The sequence below is a fragment of the Rhopalosiphum maidis genome, chromosome 2, assembly GCF_003676215.2.
Source record: "Rhopalosiphum maidis isolate BTI-1 chromosome 2, ASM367621v3, whole genome shotgun sequence".
Classification (NCBI taxonomy): Eukaryota; Metazoa; Arthropoda; class Insecta; order Hemiptera; family Aphididae; genus Rhopalosiphum; species Rhopalosiphum maidis.
In genome coordinates, this window is record NC_040878.1 from 42,683,075 (window position 1) to 42,699,977 (window position 16,903).

Below are 16,903 nucleotides of genomic sequence, written 5' to 3' on the forward strand. Positions count from 1 at the left end.
TGCTCACGCGTCTTTTTTATGTACCGATTTCCTGCTAAAATCGACCAAATTATACGTTTAGGTACATTATTAGGCTGTATGTAAACTGCGGTAAAATTTACCTTTTTCTAAAAGTCGATATGTGAACTGCGGCAAAAAAAATTAAGATTATATAATCTGCGGCAAAACCGATAAGATACATTATGCCCAGTCCTTTTGCAATATTTGTTATGTAGGTACCTATGCGTGACGTATGATTTGGATGACCCTGCATTCCGTCGCGCGATTTATTCCATTCGATGTAATTTGAGTGTCCTAAAATACTACGAGCAAGAAGACGAAAGTTGAACTGACTTTCCTCAAAATAATATGACACCATGATCGAAGACCTATTTTGATAACTTAAACGTTTACGATAATTGTTGTTATACGAAATAAAAAAATATTATTTTATATAAATAATTGTCATCATTAGATTTTTCCAACGAAATCTGTTTTGAGTTTTGACATGACTTAAAATGTTTTCCGTGTAATCAATGTTTCCAATCAAAATCTGAATCTGTCGCAGCTGTAGTGGCAGACACATATAATAATAATAATAATATTAATAACACGTTATAATGTCACACCGTGACTTGCCTCACATTTTTCGTTTGTTGTCACACGGCGTCGCACAACGTACACCGACAATATTCGTGACGAGTTTAATCAAACATTACTGTATAATAGTATAGATTCATAGTACCTACAGCATAGATATACACAGACTGTACTAATAACGGACAGGGAAACATGTATAATATACCTGCATAGTATATGTATTTATTTATCAAACGCTCGACCTGGATTCGTAGTAGAATAAACACAGTGTATTACTTGAATAATAATTTCGTATGCTCAAATCACGGTCCTTCAACCGATCGTCGCGGTTTAAAAGCACGAGGTGTTGCAGAATATTGTGCGTTTTTTCCACTGCCATTCGATTACCATTATATTTTAATAAACCCGTTGCGGTATCCGGTATCGAGAGTGCACAAACACAATCGTATTGTTAAACATCGTATTGCGATCTATTCACATTAAGCGTTCAAATCAAAAACTTAAAACCATTAAGTATATTATAAAAACTACACACATATAAATATACATATGCGTACTATGCGTACAAAATGATATTTCCTATCAACCCCTATTATGTATAAATATTATATGCGTAGCTATAGTGCAGTGGGGTAATGTGTATCCGGCCGACGTTTCCCAGCTGCGCTAGTGCGCGTGTTTCTCACGTTTCGATTCTCACCATTGTCGTATCTCGCACAGAAGCTGATGTTCGCTGTTATGGCAATGCGATAGTGTCGGTGAGTAACCAGCGAACTAGAACGACAAACAACTCACTAGTCGCGGATACAAATGATCTAGTACAATAATATAAAATGTAAACATTATGTACACTGTACAGTGTACAGGTATATACAACTGTATATGGCTGTATAGTCAGCATAGCGTGAACCGAGAAGAGAAACGATATAATATTTATAAAAAATAAAATAATAATGATAATAAAAAATTATCATTAGTATTGGGATTTCGGAGAAAGCCGATGGAGTGGCAAACTACTACTGTAGCAGGGTATATCGCGGCGTGAAAGGTTCATTTATACGCGAACACGTATTGTGCATTGTCAGATCTCGCCAACCAAAAGCAACAAAATAAACAAAATAAAATATAATAATAATATTTATGGTGCAACATGCACTAAAATATTATTTAATATGATAATACAACAGCAGTCTGCCGTAACTAGTAATCATAGTCCGTGGATCATCGAAAACACAAATATTTACAAAACCATTAATGCCCCTCCCCTCTGAAGTATATTATACATATTTGTGCATGTCAAAGTATTCGATGCATGTCATCGGTGGATATATTGTATTGTAGAATTGTAGGGTTTCGTGCATATTTAGTCCGGTCAAAAAAACAGACCAGTTGTTTGCACAGTAGGTACGGGTTGAAATCCGACGCTCGTTTGTCGTTGTGTATGATGGAGAGGGTGGAAAGGTTTATTATACGTTCTAGCTTTTCGGCACACGAGACTAACACCTGCTGTTTGTAGTAATGAAGTACCCAATTAAGCAAAATTCTATTATCGAGCGAAGAAAACTGTCTATTTAGACGGTCAACGTTTTACGGATGCAAATATCAAGTGTCATACTAATTATTTTCTTCACGACTTGACAGTTGACAGGAGAGACTTGGCGCGCGCGGGTTATCTCAGGACATCCGAGACGATTGTACTTCAAATACATCCGGCCAAATGTCGTGAGTTGTATATGGGTATTATACCTTCTCATACATTTTTATAATACGACGTATAGCTGCCGTCAGCCGGCCATCGGGTGTTTTTATGGACTTCGAGTATTTTAACAATATTTTGATTTTACGTTTATAATAATGTGGAGAATTGTTAAACTAAAAATATAAAAATGAACAATAGGAATAAATAGTAAGTGTTGCCATGTGGTTTCTTTCGTCAAGCAATTTATGTTCTTAAATGGAAATTAGCTAGGTATAGTCTATGATTTGGGAGCAGCAATAACTATTCGTTATGTTAAAAAATAGATGCAACGTTAATCCTTCTTAATACCGCATGGACAGTAACTGGATAAAGGGGAGGTACAAAAGAAGATTAAAATGAAATATCAGTTATGTGCAGTGTGTGTGCAATAACTACTGATTCACAAGGGATTAATATTCCTTTTGTAGAGTTATTTTTAACGTACAATTGAATTTTATATTTAATATGGTAAGTTACTGGTATCCGAGAGATAAATTTAATCTTCCAAACAGCCGTTGTTGAAAGAGTTGTTCGTTTTATTGAACGTGTGCGTAAACCTCTACAGACATTACAGTATGTCACGTAAAATAAATATTATATTTTATTAATATTTACTATATATTTTGTTATTTTAATTCAAAATTATTGTATTTGTGCTGTGCAGATAGCATATTATTAGCTTTGCAAACTTCTATGATTTCTAGAACTTAGTATACCTATCATATGCATTAATATAGTACTAAATAGTTATGTATTATACAGTGTCTTAGCATAGAATCACATTAGATTTAGACATTTAGACACTATCTCTGAACTGTAATAACAACAATAGTGAAAATTTAATTTCCTGTTGCAACCGGAGCCATAGATATAATATTATTCAATGTATGTTACATATAATATACAATTATCTTTAATTATGCTTTTATCAATTTCCCGGTAGCCGTTGCTGAGTACTGAATACTAGCATAATATTATTATCTGTTTTCTATTGAACAGCAAAAGTCTATATTCTATAAATTATTATTATACCAACACTCAGAACGTGTGTAATTGACTGATTGATAAAAAATATATATCGATTTTTTTTTATTATTATTTACGATATAGGTATCTAATAATTAAGGATTATATTGCAACATTCATTCAGCGAATTAGAAAGTTTTATAAACCACTGGAATTAAACACAAAACCAATCAAACATAATGTTATTAGGTTTTGTATTTTGTTCGGCGTTGTATGTTTAAAATAAAATAATACGTTATGATTACGGAAAATTCAATATTAAACATTCGAACTCGGTGGCAGTTCATTTCTGTTGTTTTTAAATTTTAATGAGTTATTGAACGTGTAGGTTTTAACAAAATAGTTTTATGCTTTGTTCTAAATAACACTAAAACTAAATATATAATCTCAATTCAATATTTATTACGATGTTGTATATATAAAAAATATGTTTGAGTCAATTTTGTACAGTATTTTTTTAAAAAATTGTTTTAAACATGTATTTTAAACGGAAATATACTTTGATTATTTAAAATAAAAAGTGTAGGTACAAATCTATTATACATGGTGTTCCATAAGGCAGACAATCAGTAACAAATAAAAAGAAAACTTTTCTCATTACACCTCACCAAGTAATGCAGAATAAGAAATATATTTGGTGCAGTTGTAACACGATGAGATTCTTACTTAGTTCTTTTTTCATATATTTCTTTTAGTGTTCAGATATAGGAACAATTTCGTTTATCCGAGTTTCATAAATCATACACACAACATACAATCCCCCAGTATCGCTTTCCAGATGTCTTCTTATTAAAATCCCCCGTTCTCGTCTCCACCCGTCGCCTCTCCTTTAAATATTGTTTCTTTTACGGTGGTGTTTCTCGGTTTCCAACTGTGCAATTTATATTTACAACATTGTCCCCCCCCTTCTACTGACACCCAATGTTTTTCCCAAACCGGAAAAATATACTTATACTCATATTTATACGTGTGCAGTATAATATTATAATGTATGGGGTTTTCTTATTTTTCTGTGCGTTCTACGTGCTATAAAACTGTTACACAATCATTTAGCGGGCTAGTGTGCTCTGGAACTGCAACAGCGTTATAAATATATATATTGGCGAACTGTATACTACATATATATATTATATTTTATTCAGAGCGACGAATGCACCGCTCTTTCTTTGGTGACGATTACGTGCCTATGAATAATTCAACGTCGTTATGATACGCGTTCATTTCTTCTTTTACCCCGTACACACATCTGTAACATCGGGTTAGACTACCCCTTCCCTTCCCTACATCTCGTAGTCTTGTAAAGAAGGGATATTTAAATTGCAAAAGACTAGTTTCGCGCTACACCGGTAAATGCACGTCGTCCACAAGTCCGTTATACGAGATCGCCGTTGTTGTAAACCAGTATAAGGAATAAAGAAGGATACACGATTTTCTATTATTATTAAAATATTGGTACGCATAATACTTACATAGACATTTGTTGGTGGATTTGGTAGAATAAATAAATTTCCTTTCACAAATGTTACATGATTGGCTATTGCGTATGAATATTAACTGTGATTTTACAATTTATCTAAAAATATTTTTAAAAAAAATACAAGCAACTAATTTTTATCTTAATTTCTTATAAATGGTGCAATATTTCTTTATTACTACTAATCTATATAATAATAATAATAATAATAATAAAAGAAACAACTTTGAAAAGATGTATAATTTGTGTTGTATTGAACAAGCATTTATATTTATTGACTTTAAACCCTATCTAACTCGACGCTATATGATATAGTATCATAGACGTGTAATTGTAATAATTTTATACATCGACGTGGCATACCGGCCACTGGTTAAAATAATAACACAATAAAAAAAATAGATACTTAAGTTATAAATATAATGACGACTAAATTTCAACGTACACTAGATTGGTAGATTTAGTAATAGTACACATTAAATATTTTTTATTTTATTTAATTTGTGGTAATAGTTTATAAATAACAATGTTATTGTATATTATCTAATATTTTATCTTTTTATTTGTTGAAAAATTAATTATTTTTTAAAATATTATCATGATATGTTATTATGGCCCGTAGGTAAACTTTTCTGTGTCCCGCCGCAATCATAATAATTGATTAGCATCAGCTTGTGGCATCGTTGCACGAACAGGTAAACCGTATGCAATCGTAACAACAGTGAAAAAACGATTTAGTATTTCTGATAAGGAAGAGAATATTTTTCAATCGTACCCAAATGTACATAAGCATCTGACAGTTTCCATCGCGGAAAAATAATATATCAGTTACGATAGATATTACACACGCGCTTTGCTCGTGACATATGTACTTCGTGTGGGTAATATATGTTTTCCTACCCAACTTAGGAAAAAACATCCTATGGCCCTGTAATATGCGTAAAATGTCTGACCAAAATACTACTCCATACGTATAAATTGTATCATAGCAATACTTCACATTCACCCAAGTAACACAATATGGGAACTGCACTTATTTTACTATTACCATTCATATGTATCATGTAGGGTACGTGCAATATTTTCGAGTTGAAACAATTTTTAAATGTATATATACGTCTATAGACTTTTGTACAAGTATTTTTGTTTTTCATATGTCTCATTAATCATTATAATAGTATATTATTTGTACATACATTAATGTCGTTAAAATATCTCGAGGATTGGTATATTACGAGGTATGTTATAAATTAGATATATAAACAAGACAGAAAATTTAGAAGACACAATTTATTTGTATTAATTTTTTTGTTTTTATCATTTTATTCGTGTTTTCAATTAATATATATTTATTTATATAAATATAAATAATTCAAAAATTTCACGTGGGTACACGCCCTCTCAAAATAATTATTTTCATTTAAATAAATGTACGTATGTAGGAACCTATCTAATTGCTGTGATTAATAAAGTAAATAATGTTCATCTTGTGCAATATCTTTCGAGAAGTCTGTGTGTATATATCTATACTTAGCTTATGTAAAATCTTCGAGTTAAATTTTAATCAATTGTTAAATAATAAATATTCATAACGATGAAAAGATTTTTTAAAAATGTAAATAGATATATTTTAGAATATAAAGCATTGTTGCCTTGTAGAAACATTTCATTTTAAATATGAATTACTGAAAAAGGGACAAAATAAAATGTATTCTTTTGGGGCACTTTAAAGTGAATAACGAATGGAAAAGGCCAACAACTACATAACCATTAACTAGCTTACCTTTTTAGTTTTTTTTTATCTGACCAAGATACCTGAATTTCCTGTGTGGCACAGGAAATCGAGCTCACGGTCTAGTAACCAGGTAGGGGTCTGTTGTGTTTTTAAAATATTATCTTTGTTCCCATAGTTCGTTTTTAAACTAACGTTTAAATTGTAATATTATTGTAGGTATGCACTCTATTTGAACGTTAGATACAAATCAAATAGTTTCGTGGAGAATTTAAAGTTAACAACCTCATTGTTTGAAATTTTTAAAGCTTAATGTTAAAAAAATATAAAAAAATCTTACTAAATTAATAAGAACTGGAGAAAAACAACTCATCTTGTAATAAACATAATAAAAAAAACCACCAGAGATAAATTAGGGTATAATGAATAAAAAAAAATGTTAATTATCGTGAATTTCCATTTCAATGCTTAATGGAAACTTCACACAAGGACAACGGGTGTTTGAGCATCATGTACATATAAGTATATAACTATATTATATACACAATATAAATATATTGCATACAATCATTTGAAATGAGCAATGGTCAATTAGACTAGCATATACTTTATACTAATCATTTGTTTTACAGTTAATTCAATTTTGAACATAGTTGGATGGTTAATTTTAGGTTATAATAAAATATTATTAAGTATACAACGCACGTTTCAAGGTTTTTTTATATTATTATTTTCGGTATCGGACATCTTATTATTGTAGTGTAACCATCCTTCTTATATATTTATAAAGTTATAAGTTATAAATTATAATATAACATAATTATAACAATACTATAAATTATTATCATGCCGATGAACTCTAATAATATATAATATGATTTAATACGATTTAGTATCGTTATTATATATTTTTTTTTTTGTGAACCATTAGTAATTATATCGATTGTTTTTAGTCTTAATGATAATAAAAATTGTTATAAATTTGTTTACAGACATCAAGAGATGAGCGGACGAGTAGTGTACCTACGCCGGAAGCAGCCGGAAATGGATCCCGTGAACTTTTAGAAGAGACATTGAAGGGTCCTAAACCATATCCTAACATCGTTTTACCGACCAGCGGTGGTTTTTGGATTGATGGCCAGGACCAAAATGAGTACGAGCCTGCTGCTACTACCGGTGGAGCTTGTACGTGGAATAATAAAATCGAAACCGATGACACAGCCAAAGCTTATCGCAGATACTACATGGGAAGGGTAAGTGTTCCGCTTATCAAATAGAGCGTACTTATTTAGTTTGTGTGTAATCTATTATATTATTGTGTTATTATTTTTTTTTTTTGTCAGGATAGCTCGTTCTTAGATTTTTTTTAAACTATAAATTATAGTTATTATATTTACAAATAAAAGTAAAAACTGAAAACGTAATTAGAAAATGTATAAATATTATGAACGGGCCAATGCAGATTAAAGGTCTACGAGCGTAGCCTAATCGTATTCCGAACATCAATTTTAGTATAAATTTGCAGTTAAAAAATAATATAATGATTTTGAAAAAAAAACGCTCTCCGTGTATTATCGGCGATGCACCGAATAAATTACGACACGACCGCTGCGGGTAGTCGGTGTGCGTGGTGTGTATATTTATAATTTAGATTAATTATTAGTAATTCATAATAATAACGTAATGGTAATAGTGGTACCTTCTGTCTAGTTCGATTTAGTTCAAGGTAATTGCCTTTTTTTTTGCGTTTTTCGTATGCCCCAGACACAATTTATATTGTTATACGACCTCATAAATTTGAACGTGCATTTTGCTGAAGACAGTGTCTCGTATTTACCATAAACTGTCGCGTATTTCTCGAGAATTCCGTTTTTTTTTTTTAGTCTAAATTAATAAAAAACTGCACGCTAAACATTCAATTTAATATAATTTTTTATCGAGGTTTGTACCAAAATGTATACGATATAATATAATATTTATACCATGACATGGACGAGCAATCAATATTATAGACTTTTATACATATAAGTGATACGATTTTGTCTTTGCTGGCAATTAAATATAAATTTATGGTGACCAGACTTACTTTTTTTGTAAAACAGTGATCTTTTTTGCTTTAGTATCCTTACAGTAGTATAAAACGCATGAGATTGTACTAATTTTTTTTAGAAAATATTACGGGTTAATACGTGTTAATGATTTTTTATAATTTGGTTATTTATTAATATTATATGGTTCGATATACTGTGTATTAATTATTAATACAAGATGATATTTTGTCACTTTAGTATGAACCCCGATTAAATATAATATAATGGTTGCTTCAATCATATCATATAAATACATAATTAAGTAATAGCTGAGAATACTGCTAATAGCAAATAGCTGTTAATAAATTTATATTATATGGTAGTGTGGTTAATTCAATTTATTATTAAAGTTGTGCCGCGTTGTTTTTTATCAGTGATAGTTACTATCACATATTCACATTATAGAATATAATAATTCATAAACTAACAAACGGTGAATGTTGTTTTACATTTTTGTATAATATTTTTAAATTATACAATTTATAATATAATTTAAGTTAAATATGTAGGTATAGGAAACATATTAATGTATGTATGTGTTATATATTTTCTTATATTTTAAATGTGTTAAATTTCAAAGTATTTTTTTCATAAGGAAACATAACTAATAAGATGTCGTAGAAATGAAATTATAATATTAATTAACGAGTTTTTATAGTTAATAATAGCAAAATAATAGAGTAATCAGATAAAAAAAAACCAATTTATATAGATGGACACAAGTACACGACCTATGGGTAAAATGTGTAGAGTAGTATTTACATATTGGCCAATTCCCTCAAGGGAAGAGTTTTTTATGATAGAGTAGCAAAGTTTTAAAATATACTTTTTTTTGGATTTCTATATTTGCTCACCACATTATATAATAAACATTCATTGTCGTGCACACCCGTAATAGTATACAAATACGGGATCCTTGACGTAACCCCCAGAGTCTATTACCGTAGTATAATTGCATTTTGCCATCATAAAATATCGGACGCAGGAATGATTTACGAGCTCCCCGCGCCTCGCCGTTTCGGGTTAACTTTGCCGGTTCTAAAATTTGTTTCCAATCTAATGACGTGGTGTTTTACCTTTTACATGACTGTGACTTATGTACGCGCCCGCGCTATCCGAGCTAATCGTTTTGCGGGACAATATTTATCTTTATAATTCACAGCTCGGAACTCTCGCGCGTACGACAGAGTATATCACCTATTCACCAATAATATACAAGGTATACATACAGACCGCCGAGGGAATGCTTTTATATAGGAAATTATAACAATATAGTGCTGTACAAATATATGTATAGGATATATTATATTACCTATATTGTACACCCAAAGCGCAAATTATGGACAATAATAATAATTATAGTGTATTATATAAATTATAATATATTTATATATCGCATTGACGATAATAGTCCTCGTCGTCGTCACAGGTCGAACTCGTCCCGCGCACGCAGAAGTTGATGACCTCACACCCGTGTGTTGTACACCGCGATCGCGTTTTTGATAACTATTCACAGTGTTGCGCAAACTCGAACGCGAACAAACCCAATTTATAATTTAATTTTGTGTATTACCTACGGGAGTAACATGCGTGAGTTTGACGTTTAATTTTTACAAATAGAAATTAGGATTTTGTTTACGTCTTCGTTTGGAATCGTTGCGACCAGTGAAATAACGGTACAGTGTTTAAAAAGCGTATCGGGTAGTCTATGCTTGGCGGTAGGACGTGTGTAATAAAAAAAATATCTTTTTTTGTAAACATTTAGTACTGACTAATGTTTTTCTCTATGTTTATTCTGAAAAGTGCTATTATACTTTAAATCGAGTCTAATTTTAATAACCTATTCCAAAAAAAAAAAAATGTTTGTTTTTAAGACGTTCGAGCAAATATCGTTGTTTTGTATATTATATGATATTATACGAAGTAGTCTGAACGGCACTTTAATTATATACAGCATATTATAATATGTCTTTAAAGACTATATTGATTTTCTATTATTTAGTGTGACGTACACAGCTTAAATATTAAACAATAATTATTGTTGCAGCTTGGCAAATGACAACAATCATATTATTATTATATTATAATTATATTGATATATGTAGGAAAAATGATTTGTTCAAGTGTATAATAATATATCCACTGGTTAAACGGTTTTGGTCGGCTCTCGCAGGTCCGTGATCTCGGCATCACGTTCATCTAATTTCTATTTTATTTTCAAAATAAAAATAAAAAAAAACACTTCATATTTGAGACGCATTTTTATTGCCTGCCGGGGACCGTTCGAGTGTTAATTCGGTTTGTGTGGATGGTTTTAATGTTTGGTGAACACACTCCGATGAACATGCATATGTATATTATTCGTACAAACACACACATACACACACACACAGTTGTAATAATATATCATAACGCTCGTGTCGGGTCCACATTATGTTAAACCTCGCTTCAAACGACTGCCGCGCGCACGCGAGTACATTATAATAATAATATTATATCTTATATCATAACATATTTTTTTCCATACCATAACGCACTTCTATTTCGACCTTCGGCGTAATTTTTTAATTCTAATATAGCACTGTAGATAGGAGTAACTTGATGAGAAGTAACTCGAAGCTGCAATTATTATTTATCCATCCCACGTGGTTTTTGTTATTTGTCTCATATATCGCGCTCGACGCTCGGCCAACGACAGTTTTGTAGTTGTTTTTTCCTTTTTGCAATAGTAGTTTTCGACACAGTTATATTGAAATATGATGTGTTTGTGCACTCTTTAATTTTATATTATATTATGTCCGACCGGTCGTTTTAATATAATTAAAACTCCGGCCGCCGCAAATACGCCTCATAATATTTCAACACCGATGACCGACCGAATTCGTGCGTACCTACATGATATCTATATTACGTTTTTTTTTTACTCCGCCCCGTCATCGTATGCGTCAACAACACAGGTCGTCAGACAGACAGAAGTCTGCAGAAACGTGTCTATTCCATTGCCGCCGCCCCGCGTGTTAATATACCCAGCGTAAGCTGTCACGTGAGACGTCGTAGCGAAACGAAACGATTATGTACAGCGCACACGGTTCGTAACTTAACGTCGTTTAGAGAGCGATGTTTTACTACTACTAACACTACAACTACTAAATTCTGTTTTTATATCGCGTGCAATATGGAGAAGACTTGATTCTTTTTTCCATCTTGAATAATATGTTTTCGTTATCGGAGTTGTTGATCTCCTAGTGTATATTATATTATATATATATGTGTATATTATATTATATATATATATATAGTATAGGTATGTAGATAATACATTAGACGCCGTTTACGTTACACATAATATATAAATATATATACAAATGCACCATAATGGTATAATATGAACGCAATATTTGAAACACAAACACTCTTATACTTCGTATTACGTTCATTGTGATGACGACGACACCTAAACTTGGGTATCGGAGCTTTTCTTGATTTTTCAATAACCGCACATATAATAAACCATCATTAAACGCGAATAGTATGTTAAATGTTATACATATTTAATATATGTATACTTATATTAAATGAAACGGAACACGACATGTTGCCATAAAAAAAGTTTACGAATCCCTCATACATAATCATCATGTGTAAAATATTATTATAAAATTATAGTAATATTTACCCGATTATGTTTTCCTCTTACTATACATGATGCTGTTGAGATATTTTTTACAAAATTATGGCTTCACATTTCATACATTATTACTTTACATACTTAATAGCATATACGCATTATAAACTCCGATTTCAGTATAATACTAAAATATAGAACGTGTACTTCGTATTAGAATATTTCCGTAAACGACAAATTAAAGTTAAAAATTTTAAATAAAACGTATTGTTTCAGTTACATTTTTGGATACATTCTTCGAGTGCCTATAGAACTAGTTATTATTATTGTATATTCTTTGACGTAATATTTTAGCATAAGTCCAGTTCATTGTTTAAGCGTATTGTGTATTTATTATACCTATATTATGGCTATATAGTAAACTTTTGAACATTTATCGCATTCATCTTTAAATGCTGTAATCCCAAACAATAATTCTCGTTCTTTGTTGTGGTTTAACTGTGGTCATTCGTTAATGTCGTGTTTGCGTGCAAGCTTCCTCGAAAAACCAAAGCGAATAAACGTTGACAATAAGTCGAAATAAATTTAAAACTGCCAAGACCGATTTATTTTCATAATGGCTTGTTGATTTTTTGTTAGATTATTTATTTTATTTATTTAACAGAATATAGTTTCCCGGCCACAATATAATAAAAATTTGAAATATAATCCTATAAATGGTAGCCATTTGGACGGTACACAATAATAATAATGGCATTAAATATTGTATACAGACCGACGTCGTTGTCTTAAAATAGACGATAAAAAATAATATAAGTCTATAGCCTCGCACAGTTTGGCGTCGGTCGATGGGGTTCGTATAATATAATATATAGGCAATACACGTTTTTGTTCATCGCAATCATTATTTATATATATACTAGGTATAGGTTCTAGTGTTTCTACTCAATATAAGCTGGATGAGAACTCGTTACGAGTGTTACGAGTGTAAGTTGTAAACTGACCAACAGTGACTATTTCACCTGATAAATCGGTTGGTTTTTCATCGGTTTCTACTTTTCTAGTGAACGTTAACATAATATGCGGGCCTGGCGTTTTCGGTCTAGTGCGTTCCGTTTCCGGCCGGATAAGAGGGAGGAATGAGCAGGTATTACGTACAAGGTGTAGGTACTGCAGGGTTTGCGCACACAAAGCGGGCAGGTGGTTTTAGTGTGCACCGGGTTTGGACGAAAAATATAGTTTACAAGAAAAACGTGCTCGGCGTATGCTATTGCCACAATGTACACAATAGTCGCTAAAGTATAATATGCGTATGGGAATAGGTTAAGATGCAGATAGGGTGGTTAGGTTTCCTTATATACATTATATATACCTACATTGGTTCGGTTTTACGACAAACGTTTTTCGAACACACCAGCTGACGAAACTGGTTTTTTTTTCACAATTTTTCTTCAGTTTCCACCTGCAACATAAATAATATATGTCTCGGAAGTCCACCTATAGGTTGGTCGGCCGATTGCCTTAGAAATGTTTATGATGCGGTGAATAATATTTATACAGGCAATATTGTCACCTGTGGTAAACAATGTAGTCTATATAGGTAGAAGATACTACTGCACCACTGTACTAGGATAGATTAGGATTAGGTTAGGTACACTGGTTAGCGATTCCTTAATTGCGTATACATTTAAAGCGCGCATGCAAACATTCTCTAAAAAAAAATACTGTTTTATGTAAAATTTGCTCGTCATGAGGGCACAGTATAAATATTTTATTGATCGTTTAGTGTCTACGGTAGGTACCTATTCAAATAAAAATTGTATTAACCGTGGCACACTAGGTGACCCAGAAAAAAAAGGTCTCCCGACCCTGTTAATAAAAACCCGCTCCAAGTTTTCTGTTTGAACAACGACCTTTGTCGAATTGAAATTCTTTAACGACCTTTTATCTTCGACGTTCGACCTTATTGTATTTGGATAAATAATAGGTATATTCGTATTTGTATGTATATATATATTTCTCTATCTTTCTTTCTCTCTTTCTCTAGTTTTTTTAATTCGTTAAAAGCTCTATGTATATTATACAGGTAACAATGAATTTTAATTATGCACAAAAGCTCATTTTTAGACCGCATTAATGATTTATTGTTTGATCATAAAATGTAATCTATTCTATGGTTTGATTATCGTAAACAGACGTGTTAATTGTTGGGGTTGGAAAATAATAACGTGCAGCTATGATATATTGATTCATTAATATCATAATTCATAATATTATACTAAATCGTGTAGAGCGAGCTTACAATGCGATGTACACAGGTTTCTCATTATACCTATCGGCAATTACTATACTAATAATATGGTTTATAATAATATTATATACATAAATAACTAATATAAACAAACAGACCGGTGATAAGCAAAATTGCAGAGATTTAAGATAATGTGACGGCCTAAACTAAATTTAATACATTTAAAAAATACAGCAGTTATCTGCTTTATTAAAACAACATGCATAGTAACGTTTGTTATTGCTTATTATTATTTAAATAAAATTAGCTAGTTTAAATTAGAATATGTATTTGGATAGTTCTTAGCTTAATTAATTTATATTATATAATACAGGTATCTACACATTTAAAAAAATATATAAAATTTAGTCAATTATACCATATTTAAATGTTTACACATTTTAATCATTATTTATTTGAGTGTGCATATCAAATGTGCATAAATAGGAGTAATTTATTAATACCTACATACAGTTAGATTCTTCTAGTTGGTATTATAGTTGATATTATATTTTTCGATAAATAAAAAATAAATAACAATATTTAGTGTTATTTTATAATTGAACTATTTGCAAGGTTTAAACCATAAATTAATTATGTTTAATATATTTGTGACTTATATTGCAGTTTAATAATTTAAAGACCCAAGAAAATATCAACAACGTTTAAAATGTATATACCTAATTAAAACAAAAATGCACTCATCGTTTCGTTTAAAATATAAAAAATGTAATAACTTGTCTGTTATAAAGTTTGAAAATATTTCATTTTTGCAGTATTTAATCATTAAAGTAGCTGCACGTAACTCTACGTGTAGACTTTTACTATGTTCTTTTCTGAAGGTATACCTAGATACATTTCTAATGCTGAAAAAGAATAAAGAAAATAATAATATTATAATTTTTTTGTATCTAACTATTCATTGCAGCTTTATATTTTATACCGTTAACAAGAGTCCTTCATTAGACGGTCGGTAAAATATGAAATGTAATCATTTCTGACTTCGTTAGTCCGTAATTGATGATTGTTATCATCATATGAAACACATGGCGGCGGCGTCTCTTTTTTGTCCAGTGGACGTTATGTTATTGTTATTTGTATAATAATGTACACTGCGTTTCCATCATCGTGAACCGTTCGTAATTTCGATATTTTTCTTTTTCTTTTTTTTATCGAACGGAACCAACGGCGACTAATACTACAACTGATACCCAACGACTATACGCAGCGTCACCGCGGGTATATTATGAACTTCCGAGTGTGGGACGACTTGCACTGTATTGTAGTATTTTAATATAACTACAGGTATACAACAGTCTGCCTGTATACATGCGCCTACACGTTTCCCTGCAGTCGTGGTCGTTCCCAACACACGTCGTGATTTCTTTGTAAATACCTGTATTAGTAGTAGTACTTATATGCGTATAAAATCCGTATGTCGGAGGTCTATGACCCTCCTATATATAATATATCAAAAAACGTATATTATAATATATTGTGTTGCGCTATTTCGTTTAATCTATCTTTTAAACGATACGTTTTTGGATGGAAATTTACCCGCAGTCCTCGGCATATATACTTTTATATACTGATTTTTGATGATGATATCTTGCGGGTCGCCCTGATACGACGTCATAGGTAAATAGTATATTATATACATATAGTTAGGACAGTTAGGTATATACGTGGCACGTGACGCATGCACCTATATCACTGTGATCACTGATGTCTACTCACTACTGCTGAGAACTACAGTTGTCACGCGTCGGCGGCGTTCACGACTGCGGCGACGACGACGACGTAATAATGTAGTACCTCCTCCACAACCCATTATGATGCCATTGTCTAAAGAAGACGTGAGCACCATATGGTTCGCCGGTTGTTTTATATAATCCATTGTTACCGAGCACCCCTACCCCACTCCCTCTCACCCCAAAACCATAAATGATTTCATGTGGCCGGTTATGCATGCGCTTTTACCTGATTGCGCACTGCGGGAGGCGTAGACATGGAAAAACGGGCCCACGCCGGTTGCTGCCTATGTCGGTTAAGTCCCTGCGATGTATTATGTGTGTATAATATAATGTGATATTATAATACACGATCAACACCATAATATTATGGTGTACACGCCCGACGTTTGTGGGGTGAACGGAGGGAAATAGCTGTTTAGTATGCAAACCTGCAGAGATGGCAGCCGTTTTCGGTGAGATTTAGCCGATACGTATGCACTATGCACATTGTCATTATTATAATAGTGATACATTGTTATCACGGTCAGATGTCGGTCTGTCCCTAAGCACCGCCGCCTACCCATCGTCCTCGTCACATCGTGCTGATCGAACCTCG

General features: G+C 31.8%; 1 protein-coding gene across 4 annotated transcripts in view; it reads left to right on the forward strand.

The window, feature by feature from the left end:
• LOC113553481 (rap1 GTPase-activating protein 1) overlaps positions 1-16,903 on the forward strand; it is a 157,306-nt gene that overhangs the window by 126,990 nt on the left and 13,413 nt on the right. For all 4 annotated transcript variants that reach the window (XM_026956833.1, XM_026956834.1, XM_026956836.1 and 1 more), the window contains one exon: positions 7,542-7,802. In XM_026956833.1, coding sequence (XP_026812634.1) covers positions 7,542-7,802 — 261 coding nt within the window. The remainder of the gene's footprint in view (positions 1-7,541; positions 7,803-16,903) is intronic.